The following is a 20,535-nucleotide window of genomic DNA, read 5'->3' on the forward strand; positions in this document are numbered from 1 at the left end:
AAATCAATTTGTTTTTAAATCAAAACAGGAGTGGCTAAAGCATATGCATAATTAAGTGAAGTCAAAGTTGTGCTTATTGTTCCTTTTAAAATCACTAACCTTCAACAAGAGGTTTGATTAGGATTTAAGTAAGAGCTTCGAAAAGAATTTAGTTTATCTTGAAAGAATTTAAATACTTACCGGTGCACTAAAGGTAATAAACTTACTTCTACTAATAAATCTCCTCACCTCATGTTCTGTATCTTAGCATCAAAAATTTCCATAGAATATGAATATTTTGGAGGAGTGGAGGATGAGTTTTGTATTTTTCTTTTTCATTGGTTCTTTGTGAAAGAACATCCTTCTAAGTGGAGCTAGTCCTTGCCTAAGCCGAAGGCTTATAAAAAAATAACCTCCAGAATACTAACTCAGGAAGAACCCCAAAGTTTGACTTTGCTGTGAGCAAATAGAATGAGCCTTGGGTGCAAGTTTTAGGTTGTTTCTTGGGTTTTTGTGACCTGTTGTAGAAAGATAAACCTGGGTTCTTTTTCTAGGTAATGAGGAGAGTTGGAGACAAACTAAAATATAATCTGTAGTAGACTTTGAATGGAATTTTAAATTTTGTGTTTAAAATGCTGATGCAGCTGAGACTGTGAAACGTTTTGTCCTGATAGTAGCATTTTTAGCTTGTACATTTCACTTCAGGATTTTCAAAAATGTTACAATTGTCCTAGCACTAGCTTCATTAAGTCATTGGTAAAAAATAGCATTGAATGACTTTTGAAATCTTCACAGTATAGCTTCACTGCCTCTTAAGTAACAGCTGTCTAGAGTTATAGAGCAGTTGATATGCCCAGAGAATGAAATAAACTTGTGTGAGCAAATTCAAGTTCATTCTCTTTTCATCAGTCGCCTTTCATTCTCTGCCCTTCTATATGTTTTTACCTTTTCTCTGTGGAAGGATGCAAGCTGGAATATGTACAGTAAGGTATTGCTGCTGGAAATGGTACTGGAGTAGTTTCTTTTTACTTAGGGTAACCTTGTAACCTAGAGGTTTCTATAAGTATGCTTTGTCAACATTTGGAGCTAAATGTTGCACACTAGATAATGATTTTTCCATGTGGAAAATGTTTAAGGGAATGTTGAGTATCTGAAGCTCTTATACTGACAGATACCCTTTTTGTAATCAGTCCACAGAAGAAAAACTTGCTCTAGCTCAAGAAGAATTAGTTTCCAGCAGAAATCGAATTGCTAGCAATAATCAGCAGATTCAGGAACTGAAGAAAGCAAAGTCTACACTGGAGCAGGACGCATCAAAGAAGGAGCAACAGCTGGGTGAGAAGACCAAAATGTTACAGGATCTTCAGAATGACAGGGTAAATGCCTCTGTCTCTTGAAATCTTCACACAGACACATCAACCCCACGCAGGCACCCTTTATTAATTTCTGTTACATCTCTAAACAAGGGGTATTTTGAGGGCATAGCACTGTTGTAGTGCATAGCAGTGGCAGTTTTTCTGAACCTCTGGTGCAAAGACTTTCAACAGACAGTTGAAGTGAATTTGGTTTGAAATAGGCTGTTAATTTGTTCTAAGTGGCTAGACAGATGGAAAAATGTTATTAGTTTTAAATCTGAAACTGCAAACATGCTGCTAATTGTTTGCACTATGAACTGTGGGTAGAGATATGTGGCAGTTGTTTCCCCTTAATTACAAAGCCTCCAAGTAGGTTTTGGGCTATGGATATTTTTTGTTTGGTTGGGTTTGGTTTTGGTTGTTTTTTTTTTTTTTTTGTGAACTTGGAAGAAGTAACTTTTCTAGCACTTCTTATTTCTCTTCAAGATTTTGAAAGAAAAAGACTTGGCTAATGAAAAATGTAAAACAACAGAGCTCCAGGAAATAAGGAGTAGACTTGAAAAAGAAAGTGCTAAGCTGGGTGAAGAGCTTAGAGCCTGCAAGCAAGAATTTGAGAAGGTATATTGAGACAAACTGAGTCTTCATGTGGTTGGTTATCTGATAAGAAATATGTGCCTGCTCAGTAGATGTTATCTGGATTGGTTTTGCAAGGATGGTTGCTGTAAATGTCAGTATTACAGGGAAGGGCACCAAAGCACAGATTTTGTTGAGGTTCCTGAGCAGTGCTGACCTGATTAGTGATAATCCCGGAGCACCGGTGCCCAGTGTTCTCGGCCAGGTGGACCACATAACTTGTCTTAGCTTCAGGATGGGTTGTATGTCCTGGCTTTTCTTCTGTTCCACTGTAGATTCACTGTGCATACCCTTGCTTGACTATTCTGAAGTGCAGAAAAGATGACCAAAAGTGTCATGAATGTGAAGTTTCCCAGATATTCTAGGCACATCTGGTACTTCTCAAGGATATGTGGTAGAGTTGCAACTCCCTTGAAGTGCTGAGGTTTCTTAAAATGCCTTAAAATGTCACAGTCGGGGAAGAAACAATGTCAGGAGTCTCATAAAAGACTAACTCTCTTCCAAAATTGTAACAATCAAATGAGCTCTCTAAAGGGTAAAAGTTTGGCGGCTTTAATTAAATAATTTTAAGTCTTCAGTAAAACAAACTATTTCTCACCACATTCTACGTATTTCATTGTTTAGTCTCTGTAGAAACAAACACTCCTAAAAGTCCAGTTTGTGTTGTCCATATTATACTATTAGTAGTTATATTTGCATCTGTTAAGCACACAGGGTTTAAGTTGCTGCACAAGTATAAATGAAGGGACATTCCCTGTATGCTAATAAAAAGAAAGTAACATGATATCTTATGAGTTTCAGATGTTCTTTTGTTCTCCAGTGTTTAGAAAATGGTCTCTTATTTTTAGAAGTTTGTACTTTGTTTCTGTCAAGCAATCTATGCCCAGTACTTTCATGGATTTTGGGGAAAGGTTATTATAATTTTCTACATTCTTAAAATCTCTATTCTAAAGAAGAAAATTTATAAAGATGTATATAAAATGTGTGCACACCAATAGCAGCTTAATATTCATCTCTGGATCTCCCTACAAGCAATCAGACTAAACCAGAAATTCTTTCCTAAAGGCTTATACTCTGTTTCCCATCTCCTACAAAGGAATGGATAGATATACATCTATAGGGCATCCCCCTGTCCTCAGGATATGTTCTCTTGCGGTCTTTGGTTGATTTTAATTTGTGATGTGAATTCTGATTTATGGAAAACTGGCAACCCTGTTAGTCTGTTAGTACCTGCATGCTTGGCTGTGTAATTTTAAAGAAAATTATTCCTATAAGTTTAACTAACTATTTGACTCCAGGATTTTTTACGTTTTATTACAGAAGAACAAGTAAAACTAATATTTAAAACCAATTGTATCATCCTACTTGCTTAAACCATAGGGTAATTATTTATACATTTAAGACTAGTAGAAACTAGCTTTCTTCCATCAGTGTTTGGTTTTTACATTGTCATTACGAAGCTTTTAACCTCATTATTGTGACCAGAGAACAATGTGAAGTAAATTTTAGAACAGACTCTAGAAGATGACAATGGATGTATCTTTTCAAAGAACTGTAGAAAATAAGCCAACAGAGCTTCCACTACTTTAGTAGAAACATATATTAAATTTATTTTAAAAATTGAATGTTGTTCATAATATAAAGTTTAAAATCTTTGATCGTGAATATCACTGACACTTTGTGCTATAAAATCATCCTTTCTTCCAGTGATAAAACTAAAGATTATTGCTCTCCTCTCCTTGGAAACTATTACAGTAGATTTGAATTTAAATCATTTACACTTTCAGTGTTGCTACTTTAACTTTGAGCTCTGTATCCTAACAGGAGGTGGCAAATCTCAAGGATGCAAAACAGCTATTGATTCATCAAAAACTAGAGCTGCAGGGCAAAATAGATAATATGAATTCAGCTCTGGAACAGGAGAAGAAAAACCATCAAGCTGTCAAAGATCAGCTGAAAAAGAGAGAAGAGGAGCTGAAGAAAGAATGTGCTGAAATTGAAGCTAAACTGGTTAGTATGTTAGAGAGTATAAGACTGTTGTTTTGTGAACACGCTTTTGGATTCTTTCAGGGACAGAGAGGGAGCAAAGAGTTCACTTTAGTTCCACATTACATTAATTTTTAAATGACAAGGTCTGAAATCTGAGGCATTTAATGGTGTAGGAAAATTCAGCAGGATGACAGCCTTGTCTAATAGAGTTTGTTGATTAAAAGTAGTGATTCTAGTACAGTAAGATTCTTCGCCTCAATTAAATGTAGGAAATAGGGAAAGAATATTTGGAAGGTTGTTTTTCATTGTTCCGTTGTTTTCTTAGCACACAGAGAAAAAAGAGAAAGAAGAAGAAAACCGGAAACATGAGGAAAAGGAGACCAAGCTCACCATGCAGGTCACAGCCCTGAACGAAAACCTGGCTACCATGAAGAAAGAGTGGCAAAGCAGTCAGAGGCGAGTGAGCGAGCTGGAGAAACAGACAGACGATTTACGTGGGGACATTGCCGTCTTGGAAGCAACGGTGCAGAATAATCAGGATGAGAGAAGAGCGTTGCTGGAGAGGTAAGCTGTGGTCATGACGATGTGGAAGCATGGTTTGGGAAGTGGATAGCCTCACGCTGAAAACTTGTTTCAGTTGATTCAGGATTCTTTATGCACGCTTTATTTAAATCTGTGTTTGTTCCTAGCGCCTGGGCTGTGGGTGCAGTTTCCAGAGTACAACCTTCTGTCGTCCCTGCCAAAGCCCAGCAAGGGGTGTTGGGAACAAACTGTGCTCTTTGTGGCTTTGATGGGGTGATGGTTTTGTAGAAAATCAGGCAGGCTTATCAGGACCTTACTTATCACCAAAGCCACAGCTCTGTGCTTGTTCTCGAGGATTTATGCTCATCTGTAAGAGCCTTCTAAATCCATTGGGCTCCTCTGAACTTTGAGGTGTATAGGTTGTGGCTTCTCATCTCAGCTGTTGTGTGAACCTGGCAGAGAGAGCTTCTCTTACCTGAGTTAACTATCCTTCTCCGTCACTCCGAGGCCCCCCTGCCTTGACTCCAAGTAGATGCACTAGTCATCCCGAAGCCTGGAGAGACTCCTTAGTGCCTCCAGTAACATGGAATTTGCTTAGGGACTTCTGGGTATGTCCACGGCTCAATGATAGGAGATTGAACGTGTAATTGGATTAGATAGGCTAAGGTTTACACAGGAGGCATTTTCTTCCTCCTGAAAACCGACAGTCGTCTTTTCTCCAGTTCTGCTGTTGTCTCTACAATGTATTTAAATCTTAAGTAAGCAGAGCACCTTTTCTTCAGGCAGCAGGATGCATGCAAGGCAGTGGGACTTACCTGAAAGCGGCGATTACAAGGGTAGAAGAAACACCTGTGAGACAGGAAGCTTTCTTCGTCCTTGTTTCCTGACATGTTTGGTGAAGGCAGAGTGGAAAACTTTTTTCGATACTGTCAAGCTTGCTGATTTGGGTTTTGAGCAGGAGACCTTGGGAAAAGATAGGATCAATTCAAGTGAGATCCTCTTTCTTTGGCAATCCTTTGCCATACTGTGCCGAACTCATGCAGTAGCTCTTTACAGCTTGGCAGAAAAACACCCTTTGAAATTTGGATTTCAACAGTTAACTGAATTTCAGCTGATGGGAGGTGGCCTTGCTAAAAGAAAAAGGTTTCTTTTCTGCTCTGTTGTCTGACCTGATCTGTTGCAACTGGTTCGTGCGAATGTCCTGTGGCGCAGGGATGCTTTTTGGGGCTTGCTGTTGATGGACTGCATTCAGTACTGTCACTGGTTTCAGGAGTAACTCCAGGTATTAATAAGCCACAGATATTTGGGAGCAATGCCGGATAATCTTAAACTGGTTGTTACAGAAGAACGTTTTTCCAATCAAGGCATCCAAGAACTTTTCACAGCAAAGATATTTTTGGCTGGATTTTATGAGAGTAACTTCTCAGACATGACAACCTGCCCAAAGGAGGCAGTGTACGTTGCCTCATATGCTTTGAGCTGACTATTTACTATTTTTCCTCAGGTGTATAAAAAGTGAGGGGGAAATTGAAAAGCTTCAAGCCAAACTTGTAGAAATGAAGAAAAAGCTGGACAACACTACTGCAGCAATGCAGGAGCTTGGCCGAGAAAACCAGTCATTACAGGTATAATTTCATTTGAAGCAATTCAACCTGTTGTTTTTCTGCGTAGGAACTTATGAGCATTTCAAGTTCATGTCAGGGTGGTGGTGGGTTACCTTTCCAGAGTGATTAAGATGTTACACTTGTGGTGTACAAGGGCCATATTGCTGTCTGTGGGTTCTTAAATCTGTTCATAGTTTTGAAACTTGGAAGATTTTTCTCTCTGAACAAATACAAGCTCTCAGTATCATGTCAGAATTGATGCTTTTATACTGCACTGGGTAGTGTGTGCAGTGAAAATAGAGGACATTAGTAGGAATTAGACATGCATTTTTAAAAAAATGCTTTTTTTTATATCTTCTATATAGATCAAACACACCCAAGCTCTCAACAGGAAGTGGGCAGAAGATAATGAGGTACAGAATTGTATGGCCTGTGGAAAAGGCTTTTCGGTGACAGTGAGAAGGGTAGGTGTGTTTTACTGTGTGTCTGTGGGGATTTTCTTTCTCTATTGTGTCCAAACACTTAGATGGGATACAAACTTCAGAAAATGGCCTTAATAGTGTTGTTGTACTCAGGACATCTCAGAATACAGTTAATGGCATGCAGTGCCTTAAATATTAAAAATAAAGTTTGTGGAGCTTACTTTATTCATGATTCTTTTGCCATTTTAACAGCATCAGCTTGTAAACAGTGTTATAATAGTTCAGTCCCCTAAGCAAGCAAGCAAAATTACACTGTTTTAAGGGTATTTACAGTATTTATAAGCAGTCTGAACTGGATTTACAGGTATAAAAGGAATGTAAGTTTGTTGAAATTAGATATATGTGAAAATACGAGGCATCAACATGATTTGGTGCTTTGTGACTCTGTATTTCTGCACACTAACTCGACATGGAACAGAAGAAACAACTGGATGTGTTCTAGGTGTGTAGTCAGACCTTCTTTGTAAAAACAGCTGTGGTCAGCTAAGGTGTTGGCATCCCTCAATTGGCAGGGTCTGTCCTTCATCCAGAGATAACTGTCCCTTCAACAAGTGACTTGGCAGTGAAGTAGATGAGGGATATTCATGAGGTTCATTTTGCAGTGCTTCCTGACTTGGTCTTAGATGGCTCTCCCTGTCCTGCATTATTTCAGTGGTGTTCTTTGGGTGGTCTTTGAACAAAGGCTGCTGGATCCTTTGATTCAAGGATACTTCTCCATGTGAAAGCAGGTAGTTACATGTGAGAAGAACATGTTTTATGTGACCAGAACAAGTTCAAGAGGAGGATGAACTTCAACCAGTTCATTTCTGAAACTGGTATAGCCTCCCGACTCAGTGAAGCACGTCTGAATATTATACTCCTGTACCCCTTAGAAAGGATTTACTCCTTTGCCCTTCTGTGTGCTATGTAACTACTATTGAAAAATTCAAACTAACTTCTGAAACATGAGTTGACTGGACACGATAGTGATCTCTATTAGTGATCGATGCCCTATTATTGATGTTCAGCATATATGTTTCTTCTCTTTCACAGCATCACTGTAGACAGTGTGGAAATATCTTTTGTGCCGAGTGCTCAGCAAAGAATGCCTTAACACCTTCTTCTAAGAAGCCTGTCCGAGTCTGTGATACTTGCTTTAATGACTTGCAAGGATAACTGGCTATCGTGAGTGACAAAGAAATGTTACACTAAAATTTATAATTTCTGTTGATGCACTTCGTTCAGCACTCAGACTACTATTCAGTTTGGACAATGATTGTAACACTTGGCAAAATTTAGTATATTTTAAAATGTTTATTGATACCAAGTAAAACTATTGTATTTTTTGTGAGACATGGGCTCAGATCATCCATAGCTTATTGCCATTTATCCTGGAAAGAGCTTCTATGTCTAGCTTAGAAATACCCAGTTATTTGTAAATAAAGTTTAAACAGAGGAGTAACAATGTATTTTTTTATCTTTTATTTTTTTGTTCAAGAGAAACAGTGTTTATGTGATATTGCAGTTTATTCTTGTTTCCTTCAAAAAAAAGGAAGATGCAAAAACTTGTGAGGATTTTATGTATCAAATGTTGCTGTAAAAGCGTAATTAATTGTTGCATTTGATTGCATATCTGATGTTCTTTATAACCCCTTGTGAATTTGTTTCCTTTCTATCTCTCTGGTTCTTGGACTTTCTCTCTGAAGTTCGAACTCCACAGTGAGGGTAACGGCTGGACTTGACTCTAACTCAGTTTTATTTGCCCACTTAGAACTTGTTGTAGTATCAGCACCCGAGTCCTTATCCAAGTACAGTGCTTGGATACTGGAACATCTTTACACATACTGTACTGCATAGTTTGTGTGTGTGTGTCTGAGAGAGAGTATGTGTGAACAAATGATGAGACAAAGTTTAGCTGGCATTGTAGGAATGTTACATGATGCATTACGATATTCCATCCTGTATTGATTGATTTCACTTTTACATATTCAGTTGGATGGATTTTAATATTCCAGAAACCCTTATATGTGGGTTTTAAAAAGCAAAGAAACAATACTGGTAGTAGCCTGTAGCGCATCTCTCACCCTGCCAATACCCTGGAAGCCCCGAGAGGTCCTTGTGCTTCTCAGGGACATCCAGACGCTAGGTATCCTACTAAGAAAAAGTCTTTTTTGAGACTGCTGCCGTTTATCTGACCTTTTCTTCTGTCCCTTCCCTCAGCTTTTGGTGGAAGAAGCTGAACTCCTGCTACACCTAACAAACCTCAGTTTTCCATTGCTCCATCTGACCCTCGTTATCAGGGGGTCTTAAATGTTACGTTAGTCATGTGATTTAGTCTGCTCAGAACGCTGGTGTGAATGTCCTGCTACTGGCTTAGTTGTAAGCCAAACAGCTCTAAATAAGAGGCCAATATATATGTATTTAGATATTTATTCATATTGTCTTTTCTGTACTTGCAACAGAGGTTTCTTGTAGAGTTCATGTAGGCTCCAAAATTCTTTTTTGTTGTGACTTTATTTACACCTGTTTGTTCTTGCCTGCCTGCCTGTCTCTAACTTTTCTTCCCTTTGTATCTGGTATTTCAAAAACCTTAAGGTTATTGCTTTTGAGCAGGGGTTATGCCTTCCAATATTTAGGGACCCTTTGTCTTAAATACCCTAATAAATTCCCCACACCCCAAGCCCTTCTGTGTCTTAGAAAATTTTGCTAGCTGTTCAGAGAAAAGGACTGTGTCCTGAATTCCTCTACTTTTTGCCCAAGGTAAGGAATCAAATTCTGTAACAGTGGTGGAAGCTTAGCCATCGTTAGGCAGGTTTGTTTGCTTTTATCTATTGACAGCTCTATATGTGAATGAAGAAGAGTCTCTTTTATGAAAATTGTCTAGTCCTGATTAACTTTCAAGTGAAAAAACTTCTTAACCCCTCTTCTCCAGAAGTAGTGATCTATATGTTTCATATCCCTTCTTAGCTTACCTGTGTAGTTCTACATTTGCAGCCTCAAGGAGTCTTCCTCAAGAATGTGTCTTAAAATTAAATTCTTATTTCCCAAAAGCCAGCTGAATTATGTAACTGGTTTTCCTAGCTGTAAAAGGGTTTGGGATACAACCATGGTTTATATGAAATACTGACCTGCCTTTCTGGTTCAAACTTGATTGTTGCTTGCTCAAAAGAAACAATTGCTGCAATGATTCCATATGAACAGAGCCTCTGGACTCGCTGTTTCTCCTCGTCAGCGTAACCGTTTGGCATAAGAATCTTTTGAATAGAAAATATGAATAGAATGTCTGCCTCTGGGAATTGTTTTTCTACTTATTTATTGAGAGAATCCGAAGAGTTTGCTTTCAAGCCTTTCTTTGTCTGACACGTGACTTCAGAAGTGTGGGGAAAGTGAAGATGTGACAGTCGTGCTCCAGCCTCGATGCGCTCTGCCCTGTTGTGTGTCAAGTGGAGGCTTGTGCTGCTCTCAGGGTGAAGGACAACCACGTGGAGCAGAAGCGATTTTGAGAGGGAAGAGAGGAGCTTCCCGTGACTGCACAAGGACAAAACGCGTGAGGCAGAGGAAGATGGAAAACTTTCAGGGGGAGCAAGGAAGATGGTTCAAAGACTCACTTGTATTCAGGCATTTTGCTTTTGAATGGGAACGCGTGAAGGGTGAGGAGAGAGCTCTGCAGTGAAGAGGAAGTGGTAGAAGCTGTAGTAGGGTTGTTCTTAATTCAGCCGTTTGGGATGCCTTGGTGTAAAGACAAGCAGAGTCACCTCACTCAGCTGGCTGCTGAAGCAGTGCGCTTGGTTGACCGCAGGTCAGACCTTGGTCTGGAGCTCCTCAGCTTCAGGGGCAAAACCAGCTCCATTTCTGAAGGTTGCTTTGTGCTGACCAGTTTATATGACCAACTTTTCGAGGGGATGGAAATGCTTTTCAAATACACATTTGTAGAAAAAAGGATTGTTAAAATCTGGAGGAGCAGTGGTGGGGTAGAAGCTTTCATGCTTGAGCTTTGAGCCTGCAGCAACAGGTCAGGATTTCTACAGCTTTTCACTGGAGTGAATTTATGACTCCACTGCTAAATCTTATGCTCCTTCTTTTGTGCTTCTGATTCTTAGTGCTGGTCTGTATTTGTTGACAAGTTGATGGCTCACTAGACCGTATAATGCCCTTGGCCTCACTGCCAGGTTGGAAGTTTTGCTCAAGCTCAGTAAAATGACCTATGAGATACATAATAAGGGAAACTGGAACGTGAAAAGCTTTGTATTTATAAATCTGCTTGCAGAGTCTGACTGTTTTGATGGGCATGTTTCGGTAGGAATGTGGGGGTTTTGTTGCGCTGCTTTAAAATATAAATAATAGGAAAACCTAGTAAAAAGCCTGGTAACTTTTACCACTCTGAGTTAAAGGATTCCAGACAAAATAGTTTAATGCACTGATTTTTCAGCCTGCAAACACAGGAACAGCGGGAAAACCTAATAAAATGGCAGAAGAGACGAGAGCCTTGGAACTGGAGGACGCACAATGATGTGTTTTAACAGCCTCTAGCAAGAACCAGATTGCTCTGATTCACTGAGGAGAGGCCGTTATAGAGCAAGAGGTGGAAATAATGGTAACCAGTGCTCGAACCAGTAGGTGTGTGGGATCCTCAAGCTGCCTTTGATTTCTAGCCATTACCACGGCATCAGGAATGGGACAGTGAAGTGTGGAGTTTGTTCCTGAAACTGTCCCCTCTGCAGGACTCTCCATCCGCATTCAGAATTGCTGGGGGAGCCGAAAATGAGAGACCAGCTGCTACGGGGGCTGAGACGAGCTACAGAGGCAATCGGAAAAGTGTAAAGGATAGTCTTGTTAAGGATGGGGAGAGGTTCTTTAACTTCTTGGAGACATCACCTCACTTGCCAGTCAGAGAGCCACAATCCCTCGCGTTGTTGCCTCCAAAATGCCAGATCCTACTGTTCTACGCCGGCCTCGTGTCAGCAATACATACTTCATACTTGTGTCCTGCAGCCCCTCTGGAGGCAGGTAGCGTTGCAGAGGTCAGTGGCAGGCTTCTGATCTTGGCTGGCTGTGCTTCACTGTTGTTTATTTCTTCTCCCCATGTATTCCTTCCCTCCAGCAATCTTCCCCTTTCTGCAAAGGTTGAACAAAGGGGATAAAATTAATGAGTCACAGTAGGAAAAGTTGCTGCCTGCAGATGAAGAGACAAAAGGAATTTTCTGCTGCAGCTTCCAACAGAGGCAAGAGGTTTAGAGGGATCTTGTTTTTCAGCTGGCTTCACGCTCTGGCACAAGAGTCCGAGGCTTGAGGGTACAGTGTGGGTTTTTTTCCTCTGTTTTTCGAAGGTATCAAGTAACCAAGTTGCCATGGAGTGTGGAGCGCTAGGTACACAAGAACAACAAATAACTATTTTTGTTGGGTTTGGGACGATTAGGATTATTTGTGAATCCTCACTGGAAAAGCTTTCTTAGTGAAGCAAGAAGGGGTTTGGGAGCAGAAGCCTTGCTGTGTTTGTATTACATTAGCAAGAACAATTGAGTCTCTCATGCTAGATGTAAGAGAAGTGACATTCCTAAAGAAGGGACCTGGAAAACTCAAGTACTTTTCTGGATTGTTAAATGTCAGTTAAATGCGAAGTGGGAACAAATGCTTGTTGCAAAACTTAAAAAATTTATGACCAGTACTCAGTGGCAGACGGAAAACTGCTGGAACTTAAGTTCAAACAGAATATAAACTATGCCAAGAAGAATGATACCATGGTTTGAGTATGTTGAAACTGATAAATTACTCCTCCAAGTACCACCCCTCCCACTCTGATATTCTTGGAGGACTACGAAACGTCACTGTCATTTGCACTACGCACTTTTTGCTCTCTAACTGTATATAATCTACAGTAAGTGGAATGGTATAATTTGCATTGCATGTGTTAGCTGTAATCAATGGACAGAAGGTTTATCTTCAGCTGGACTTTTCACTGTATTACATTTGGCCCCTTGCTATGTAAGGAGAATTGCACTCGTAATTCCTTTGTACCAAAAATGCGATCATTATCTGTGAGCACATATAACAACAAAACCCATGTAATCGCGCACATGTTGTCTTTGTAGAGCTTCATTTTAAGATTATAAAATGAGAAAACGTGGATTTTATGTATTTTCAGGGGTCTTGCCAGTTGTCCAGTTCTTAATTTTTGAAGTCTTGACCTCAGCATCTCTTCTAGGATAAGTTTAAAATTATTGTCCAACCACAGCCTCTCCAAAAGCACTAAATGGTGCACTTTTCAAAACCAGCAATAATTGGATAGTGAAGTCCTGCCACAGAAACTCAGTTTTGGGGGATGGGTTTTTGGTTATTTTAAGGGGCACTGAATAAAGAGGTTTTTCTTCTTTAGAGAGAACATTAGATGCCACAAGATCACAATAATGAAGAGGATAGGTACTAGTTAATGTAATAAACTCTGCCTTTTGTCTGTAGCTCACCACATACTATGCACTCACTGTGCAGCAGATATAGGAGTATCTGCTCATTTGAAGATCACTGAAGCCCTGCTAACCCTCTTGGATCAACGTTACTATGAAAGCAGAAGCCTGGTAGGCGTGTTTTCCAATTCTTCCTCCCCCTGTGACCTAAACTAAAAGCAAATTCATCTGTATTTCCTGCCTTTTTTGGGTAAAGAGGTCTGGGAAAGAGTGTTCATCGTTACATGTCAACAGGCCAGTGCTGGCAGGTCCAGGCTCCTGCTGTTGGCTTTATGGCAAAGTACTCCGTTGTATCACGCTAAAGCTTGATTCCTGGCACAAAAGGGATGTTTGAAAGAATGTCTCGCTGGGTTAGCAAATACCAGAACTTTTTATAGTAATGTGTCCAAAATGCTGCTTGTATAGGATTTGTCACTTTTGTAAGAAAAGGAAAAAAAAAATCACAAAAAAAAAAAAAATCTTAAAACCCCACCATGTGATGCCGTTACATAAGATTTCATTTAAACTACCTCTCAGCGTGAAATTCAAACATTAGGTAAGTTTAATAAGATTTGCTCACTGTCATGTTATGTAAAAGTTATAGTGAATGCCAAAATTGCAAAAGTTTATCACCAAAAAGTAAAAAAGTTAAGTCTTTCTTTTTCTATGTGTTTGAAAGTATCCGACAGTTTCAAGTTGTTGTAAACTCTGTTGTATTCTTTTAACTTCTGTAGTTTCAATCTTGCAAACTCTAGCTGCTGGACAGGAAATAAATCATAACCACAAGCTTACATAATCACGGTCTGCTGGATAAAAACAATTTTGTATGCAGCTTTGTCATTTGGCTATAGATAGCCTCATTCACCAAAAGTACCATTAATTTAGTCGTCTTTTTTTTCTTCAGTACTCGAGATGTGAACTTGATGAATGGTATTCTGTAATGGATGCGTGCCACAAATTATGTTGTCTTGTTTGCCTCTTTTCTGAATTTTAATGATGAGTTTATTATTGCAGATGTGAATATTGCTCATACAGCTTAATTTCTGTCTAACTGTATGAAATATAAATGGAAGAAGTTTTAAGTTCTTACCCAGTATTTAGAGGTAATGTATTATATTATAATAGCCTTATGTTGCAGTTTTACCTACAGAGTACTGCACTTCTTTTAAACTGGATCATACCACCCTGGTAGGTGTAGATAGCTTTTTTGCATGAGTGTGTTTTGGTTTTGTTTCTTTTTAATTGAATTTTGATTCTCTTAAGTTCTATTTTCAGTGTTTGTGTTTACTACTTGTGATCATGTAGTTGTGCCTTACATTGTGAAAGAATTTAGTCCGGCGTGCACTGTAATTCCTAAACTCCGCGGTTTGGAAGGCGGCTGTGGATTTGGATGAGGAGGTGACACCATGCATCAACCAGTTCTGTATAAAGTATGATGAAATGTTATTGAAGTGTCATTTTTGTTTTCTAACCTGTTAAAGGAATGATTAATGACAATAAAAAAAAAATAAATTAGACCTTTCTAATAGACCAGTTCTGTCATTCAAAACTACCTTGCCCCATTTCAGACAGCAAAGGTACTTTGAAATGGGGGATATATCATTTTACAAATGAACTGTTGGGAAGCCACACATCTAAGAACAAGCTCAATCCTCCAGTTTCTTAGACTTATGGGGAGCTGCAACAAAAGCTTTTGTGTTCCTGAGGAGGCAGTGATAATGACTGTTTTTCAAATCCTTTTTTCCCAGGTTAAATTCAGAGTAGTTTTTCCATTCCCAATGACTGCACAAGGCTGCTGGGTATCCCGCGTTCAGTCAAAGTCCTTCTGTCACCGGCTGTGTTCAGACATCGCGTGCAGTGCGGTCAGACAACTGGTGTAACTGGAAGACTCGGAAGTAGCACTTGTTTTAGTTCTTTAGACTAATGAAGGGCTTGCTTGTCAGGTGGAAACCTCTCAGGGTGGAGCTGCGTTGCAGAGAGAAGCCAGGTGATTAACGTGTGTGTGATCAGTCCCATGACAAAGCCACTGTTGAATGGTGGGGGCATTCACGAAAAAAATGTGTTTAGCTATTGAAGCAGACCTTCCTAGGGGCTTTGTGTAGACAGTGGAGAAAGACGGAGAGAAGAGGTCTCCTCTGGGAAGTTAATTTCTGCCTCGACTGCTTTTTGAGGCGTCTTTCTCTCCAGACCACAGAAGAGCCTGTTGAACTTATGTCTCCCTAAAGCTTATGTCTCTGTGTGTGAATACTTCCTTCCCTCAGGTGTCCTCCTTGGAGATGTGCTGGCCTCCTGGAAATACTGAATCTCTGGGACTACTTAGTTGTCTGGTAAACTGAGCAGGCCTGGCTTAAGGTTGTTTTTGCAAAAATACACAGAGATGCAAAGCCCCCTCTCGCTTCTGCCAGCGCACAAAGGGCAGAGCTTAGTCTGCCAGGTGTGACTTCTCTGGGCTTGAAATATCTTTCTGTCCTCTCCTCATTGGTTTCAAGATAGTGTGAGGTTCTTGGGGGGGCACCAGGGGTGGAAGGGGGAGGTGTGACACGGTGTGCAGCTGAGCTTGGGGTCGCAGAAATTGAGCACAGCTGTGTAAGCCCAGGTGTGGCTAAGTGGTTGCAGCTTGCGCGGTGTCCTGGAGCAGATCTGCCCTCTCCACCCTGTTCTGCTCTCCTGCCTTATGCATTCACCACTTGGCATGGAGCCCGAGTGGCTGTTCTTTTCCCAGGAAGCTGTGACAAAAATCTTGCCCATCACAGGCGCGGGGGGAAGAGCAGGAACGTGTACCGCAGTGGCCTCGGCTGCATCTGGAGGGTGCTGAACTAGGTAAGTACCTACATACATACATACATACAGCCTCCAGACCGTAGCTTGTATGTACAGATGAACCAGCTCGAGTGGATAAAAGGTACCACCACGTTCTCATCTGGGTGGCTTCTCTGTTCAGTTCCCCCGCAGTAATCTCTGACACCGAGGGGATGTTCTAAGGGCTAACTTTTCTGCTGAGGGAGACTAGCTGATAGGGGATGGAAAGTGGGAGAAGTGACAGAGTCACTTAAAGTGGCTTTAGGACAGTCCCCTTTTCTCTCTTGACTATGACTTGGGGGATTAGCCAAGGCTAACCTGGTGAGAGCACCCTCCCTCCACGGTAGTAACCTGCGTGAATGTTGCGGCAAGCAGTTTTAGGCTGTTCTGTGGATCTCTTCCAGTACCTCAAAAAGAGGGAAAGATGAAGTGATTAATGTGGGCACGCTTCTGCTATGTGGACCACAGATCTGGGATAGCAGTGAACCACTGAATGGTTTAATGCAAAAGGAACACTCAAGTTTGGGAAGCAAACTTGAACTCTGAAGGCTGCAATGGGTGTAAACAATGCATAATGACAGATAATAAAGTTGTGAAAAACCTCAGGTAAAAAAAAAAAAAATCCCAATAAAGCAGGGCATCCTTGCACTTTTGTTCTTTCTTTTTATATGCTCTGTAGCATCTCTAGTTTAACTGAATGTTATATGCAGTTATGACCTTTTTCAAAGAAACTTTAAAAATCTCATTTTAAAAATTAATGAGGAGTCAACACAATATCTGCTTTTACTGCTTCTGCAAGCTCAGTGTTAATGCAAAAACCATCTTGTGATATTATAGTTTAGTAGGTAGAGAGGCATAACTATCGTGAGCTATGGCTACACGGTTTTAATTTCATTATATTTATTAATGAAGTTTGAATGATCTCAGAATAACCCTTCTAGACTTTTCTGGTGAATAGGTTTTTTTCCTCTGTCCCACTTTCTAGGAAATGACAAGCTGTATTAAAGCTTCCCTGGATGGCGAGAGCCTTCCCCTAGCTGAAGCAAAGGAGCATTTAAGAGCGGTACACTTATTGCATGGCTCATTTTCCCCTTTCAGTATAATTCCTACATCCTGTGGTCAAAACTCCTCATTTCTGTCGAGTCAAGTCAGAAATCTGGTAGCTTCAGAAACTTCAGGCATGCTGGAAGAAATAACTGTCTTCCACTGGCTCTGTCGGTGCTGTGCTGACATTATTAAATTTCAGAGGATTCAGCTGGGAAGCAGAAAGCAGTGCTTTTCTTGGTTTCATGATGTGCGGTATAATTGGAGATTGCCGTTTCTATCTGTGACATCCATGTTTTCTGTAACAAGAACAAATAATTTGTAAACCACGACAATCTAAAAAAGTTCCAGTGATTCAGATACATAAACACCGAGAGCCAGTTTAATTTAGCCTTTCTTGAGGTCCATGCTCGTAATTCCTGAAGTGAACGTGAATTATCCCAGAACCGAGACTCTCCCAGTTGCTCAGGCCACTAGACACTGCTGGAGTCTGTGTCTGGGGCCGGGGATTTCCAGTGAAGGTTTCCTTTTTGGTTGGAAGGCAGGATTTTAATGCCCTGTTTGCTTGTAATGGTGAAGTTTGCTGCAGGCTATTTCACCCGGTTTTGTGTAATATTTATTAGTTTAATGCTGTCCCCGCAGTTTGGGCTCCCTGTTCCTCTGATGAAGACAGCCCCAGTGCTATCAGCATCGCAAGTTCTGTCCCCCTCCGGGATCTATCGTGCGCTGCCACATGAATTTCAGTTTCTAGCATCATGCTGACAACGTTCAGCTCTATATCCGCTGTCATCCGGGTATGAGGGCAGGGGGTGATGGCTGGAGAGATGGGTTTTAAAATACGTAACTTCCTTCTCTCTGTGCTAGTCCAGATGGTCTGGGTCACAGAAGCTGAGTTGTCTCTGAGTTGCTATGATTAGACATTACAAATTAGTTGGCAGCAGTACGCGCTTAAGGTCTAGCCGTGCTTCTCCCACCCCAGGGTTTTTATTTTGCCTAGTCAGGAGCCGCTCTCCCCGCCGTAACGCGTGTGGAGGCACTGAGCCTTCACGCAAAGGGCTCGAAACGCGTGAGAAGGGGCAGCCTGCTCTACGCCACGCCGTGCTGGGGTTCACAGATTCGGTTACCGACCCCGTCGGCGCGGGCGAGCCGCGTGCGCCTGGCAGAGCCCGGCTTTGGCGCGGGGCTGTGGTGGTTGCTCTGGCCCCGCTGGAGCTGCCGGCGGAGGAGGGTCCGATGCGGGGGGGTGGTGGTGGTTACACAGGGGTTTGCCCGGCGGTAGTGCGCCCGCGGGAGGCAGGATTTAAACTGTTGAGCTTTTCGCTTCATGGAGCCGGTGCTGGAAAGTCTACCTTTCCGAGGGCTCAGAGCGCCCAAAGTCAACAAGATGGGGCAATGCCACCACATCCACGTGAAAAGAACCTTTCACAGCGGGGTTTTCTCCTTTGATAAACTGGGCTTGGGAGACGTCGAGAAGACGGCAGCCACCTGGTGAGAAGGCAGCTTTGGAAGGGAAAGGTAATATTTTAGTAACAGGAGAAGGTAACGACTTCTTTAGTAGATACCTGTTCCAAGTACCAGCCAGTGTCTTGGAAATGGAAAGAATTCAGTCATTGCTTTTCCCTGAAAAAGTCTATCTACTGCGATTTACCTTCAAGAATTAGTATTAGTGGTAGTCAAATTTCTGTGCGTTCGGTATTAGAGAATGAAATTCAACTTACAGGAGAAAAAAAACCACTTCTGTGAAGTGCCTACCGCACTTTCAGATGTTACATACAGCGCTGTTACTAGAAGTGTGATGTGGTGTGAAAATGAGGGGTAAATTTATATAACAGTGGAATTACTCATACCATCTGTTCAATCTGAAATTGCAAGATGTGTGTCATGCGTAGATGAGCATGATACAGTTGTCTCGTCTGAGTACTACTGCATATGATTTGGGGGGGCTTGTTTTGGTGTTGACTTCTCTGGAGGGGCTGACCGTCTTCCTTTCTGTGACACAAGAAATGGCATATTATTTTTTTTTTTGTAGCAATCAGAAATGATAATGTTTTTCAACAAGAATAAGACCTGCTATCAACCCTGATATAAAATTGGTATGTGTTCAACAGCAAAGATTCTGTAACAAATGTGTGAGCCAGAGCACTGCGGTGTTATTTTGTTTTGGTTTGGTTTTGGTCAAATGTCACAACTGTAACAGATTCTTATCACAGCATGGCCTGTGGCTGCAATCCTTTAGGGAAAGCGTAGTTGTGTAATTACAGAAGAAAAAAAAAAAAGTGTGCTACTTACCTTGGCAGTCTCTGTCTGAGCTTGTAGCAAGAAAACTGCTATGCACTGACGATACCTATTTTCATGCTGTATTAGGAAGGCATTTCGCAGGCTGAAGACTGTGGGAAAAATATAAAGAAGTGATATAAATTCCCTCATGCAGCTGTCAGTCTGATTTTATATCACATTCATTATGATTGAAGAAATGATATATGTAATCATCTTTTCTGATTCTTAATAGGGCAATGCACCCTGATAGGGTTAGTTTTTTGTTGTGCGGGAAGCTTTGTTATTTCAAAACGTTAATTCCGCTTGCATTTGTTTTGTTTTTAATTACTTTATCATTGTGCAGCTAAGGTGCAGGGCCAGGCACGTTACCAGCAGCCCTTCGGTTCCTGCCAAACTTCTGCAGAAGTTAATCGGTGACTCTGGGTGTGACAGCAGCATCTCCTGGGTCCTGCAGATAACTTTGGGCATTACGGGGCAGGTTTCCCTGCGAGGGGATAAATCGGCAGCAACGTCGCGTGTCCGGAGTGAAGGGGTGGCTTAAGTCTGCTACAAAAGCAAGTTTGGGGCAAGAGGAGGGGAAAGCACCTTCAGGCAGCCAAAATCCTGCGGCAGACGCAGGTGCGCTTGGGTGGGCTGGCTGTGGCAGGGAGGAGGGCACGGTAACCTGTTGTAATGCACTGGATTTGCACGGCGTTGCTTTTTTTTAGCTGTAAACGTTGCTGTGAACGAAGCGACGGTGAGCGAGGAGCAGGATTGCCTCCCGGTGAGCGGTGGCCCTAAGCCGAGCCCTGGCTCCTGAACCCACGCAGCCCGAGGAGAGCGCAGATCTCGAGCTGCCGAGGCAAGGCAGCGTCTTTCTGAGTCTGCTAGAGTTGACGTATCTTTTTGATAAACTTATCTACTTCATGTAGTTTGCCTTGTACTAGGTAGAATATCTTGCTGCTGTGTAATGCTTCTTGTCCAAGCATTTCCAAGTGGTCTACAGTCAGACCGCAAAATGTTTCTGGAAGATAAAGTGTCCTATAATCCTAGTTTTATAGGAAAGGAAAGTGGAGCACAGACTGGTTAAATTGCTGCAGCAAATCAGTTAGCAGTGGAAATTCGTAGCAGCAGAGGGGGTATGTCTCAGAACTCATGCCTTATGCCTGTCTGTGGTCAACGGAAAATAAACTTTACAGTCCTAAAAATGAATTTTCTAGGCAATGCGCAGCATCAGGCTCTCAGTAATGTTTTCTAAAAGAAATTCTGTGGCTATAAAAATTACCAGTCTTTGATATAGCGACGTACCAGTGGGTCTGGCCCCTTCAAACTTAGTGTAAAGCATTATTAGCGGAGTGACAATAAGTAATAGCAAAGATTAAATCCAGAGCGGAATGTTAAAAGGAAAGCAGTTTCCTAATCAGAAAGTATGTTGCTGCTTATGATCTTCGGA

General features: G+C 41.3%; 2 protein-coding genes across 7 annotated transcripts in view; one reads left to right on the top strand and one right to left on the bottom strand.

Annotated features, from left to right (window-relative positions):
* The window catches only part of EEA1 (early endosome antigen 1), a 78,491-nt gene extending 63,991 nt beyond the window's left edge, over positions 1-14,500 (top strand). For 5 of the 6 annotated variants that reach the window (XM_030002746.2, XM_030002747.2, XM_030002748.2 and 2 more), the window contains 7 exons: positions 1,170-1,355; positions 1,821-1,952; positions 3,792-3,977; positions 4,282-4,520; positions 5,983-6,103; positions 6,448-6,546; positions 7,597-14,500. In XM_030002746.2, the coding sequence (XP_029858606.1) occupies positions 1,170-1,355; positions 1,821-1,952; positions 3,792-3,977; positions 4,282-4,520; positions 5,983-6,103; positions 6,448-6,546; positions 7,597-7,719 (1,086 nt within the window). In that variant the 3' untranslated portion in view covers positions 7,720-14,500. The remainder of the gene's footprint in view (positions 1-1,169; positions 1,356-1,820; positions 1,953-3,791; positions 3,978-4,281; positions 4,521-5,982; positions 6,104-6,447; positions 6,547-7,596) is intronic. The other variant, XM_030002751.2, reaches the window with a different exon arrangement.
* Positions 14,501-16,583: 2,083 nt separating this feature from the next.
* PLEKHG7 (pleckstrin homology and RhoGEF domain containing G7) overlaps positions 16,584-20,535 on the bottom strand; it is a 33,238-nt gene continuing 29,286 nt past the window's right edge. The window contains exons 14-15 of the mRNA XM_041120423.1: positions 19,116-19,213; positions 16,584-17,125 (exon numbers count right to left, since the gene is read on the bottom strand). Coding sequence (XP_040976357.1) covers positions 17,018-17,125; positions 19,116-19,213 — 206 coding nt within the window. The 3' untranslated portion in view covers positions 16,584-17,017. The remainder of the gene's footprint in view (positions 17,126-19,115; positions 19,214-20,535) is intronic.

This window comes from Aquila chrysaetos, chromosome 26 (assembly GCF_900496995.4).
Source record: "Aquila chrysaetos chrysaetos chromosome 26, bAquChr1.4, whole genome shotgun sequence".
Taxonomy (NCBI): domain Eukaryota; kingdom Metazoa; phylum Chordata; class Aves; order Accipitriformes; family Accipitridae; genus Aquila; species Aquila chrysaetos.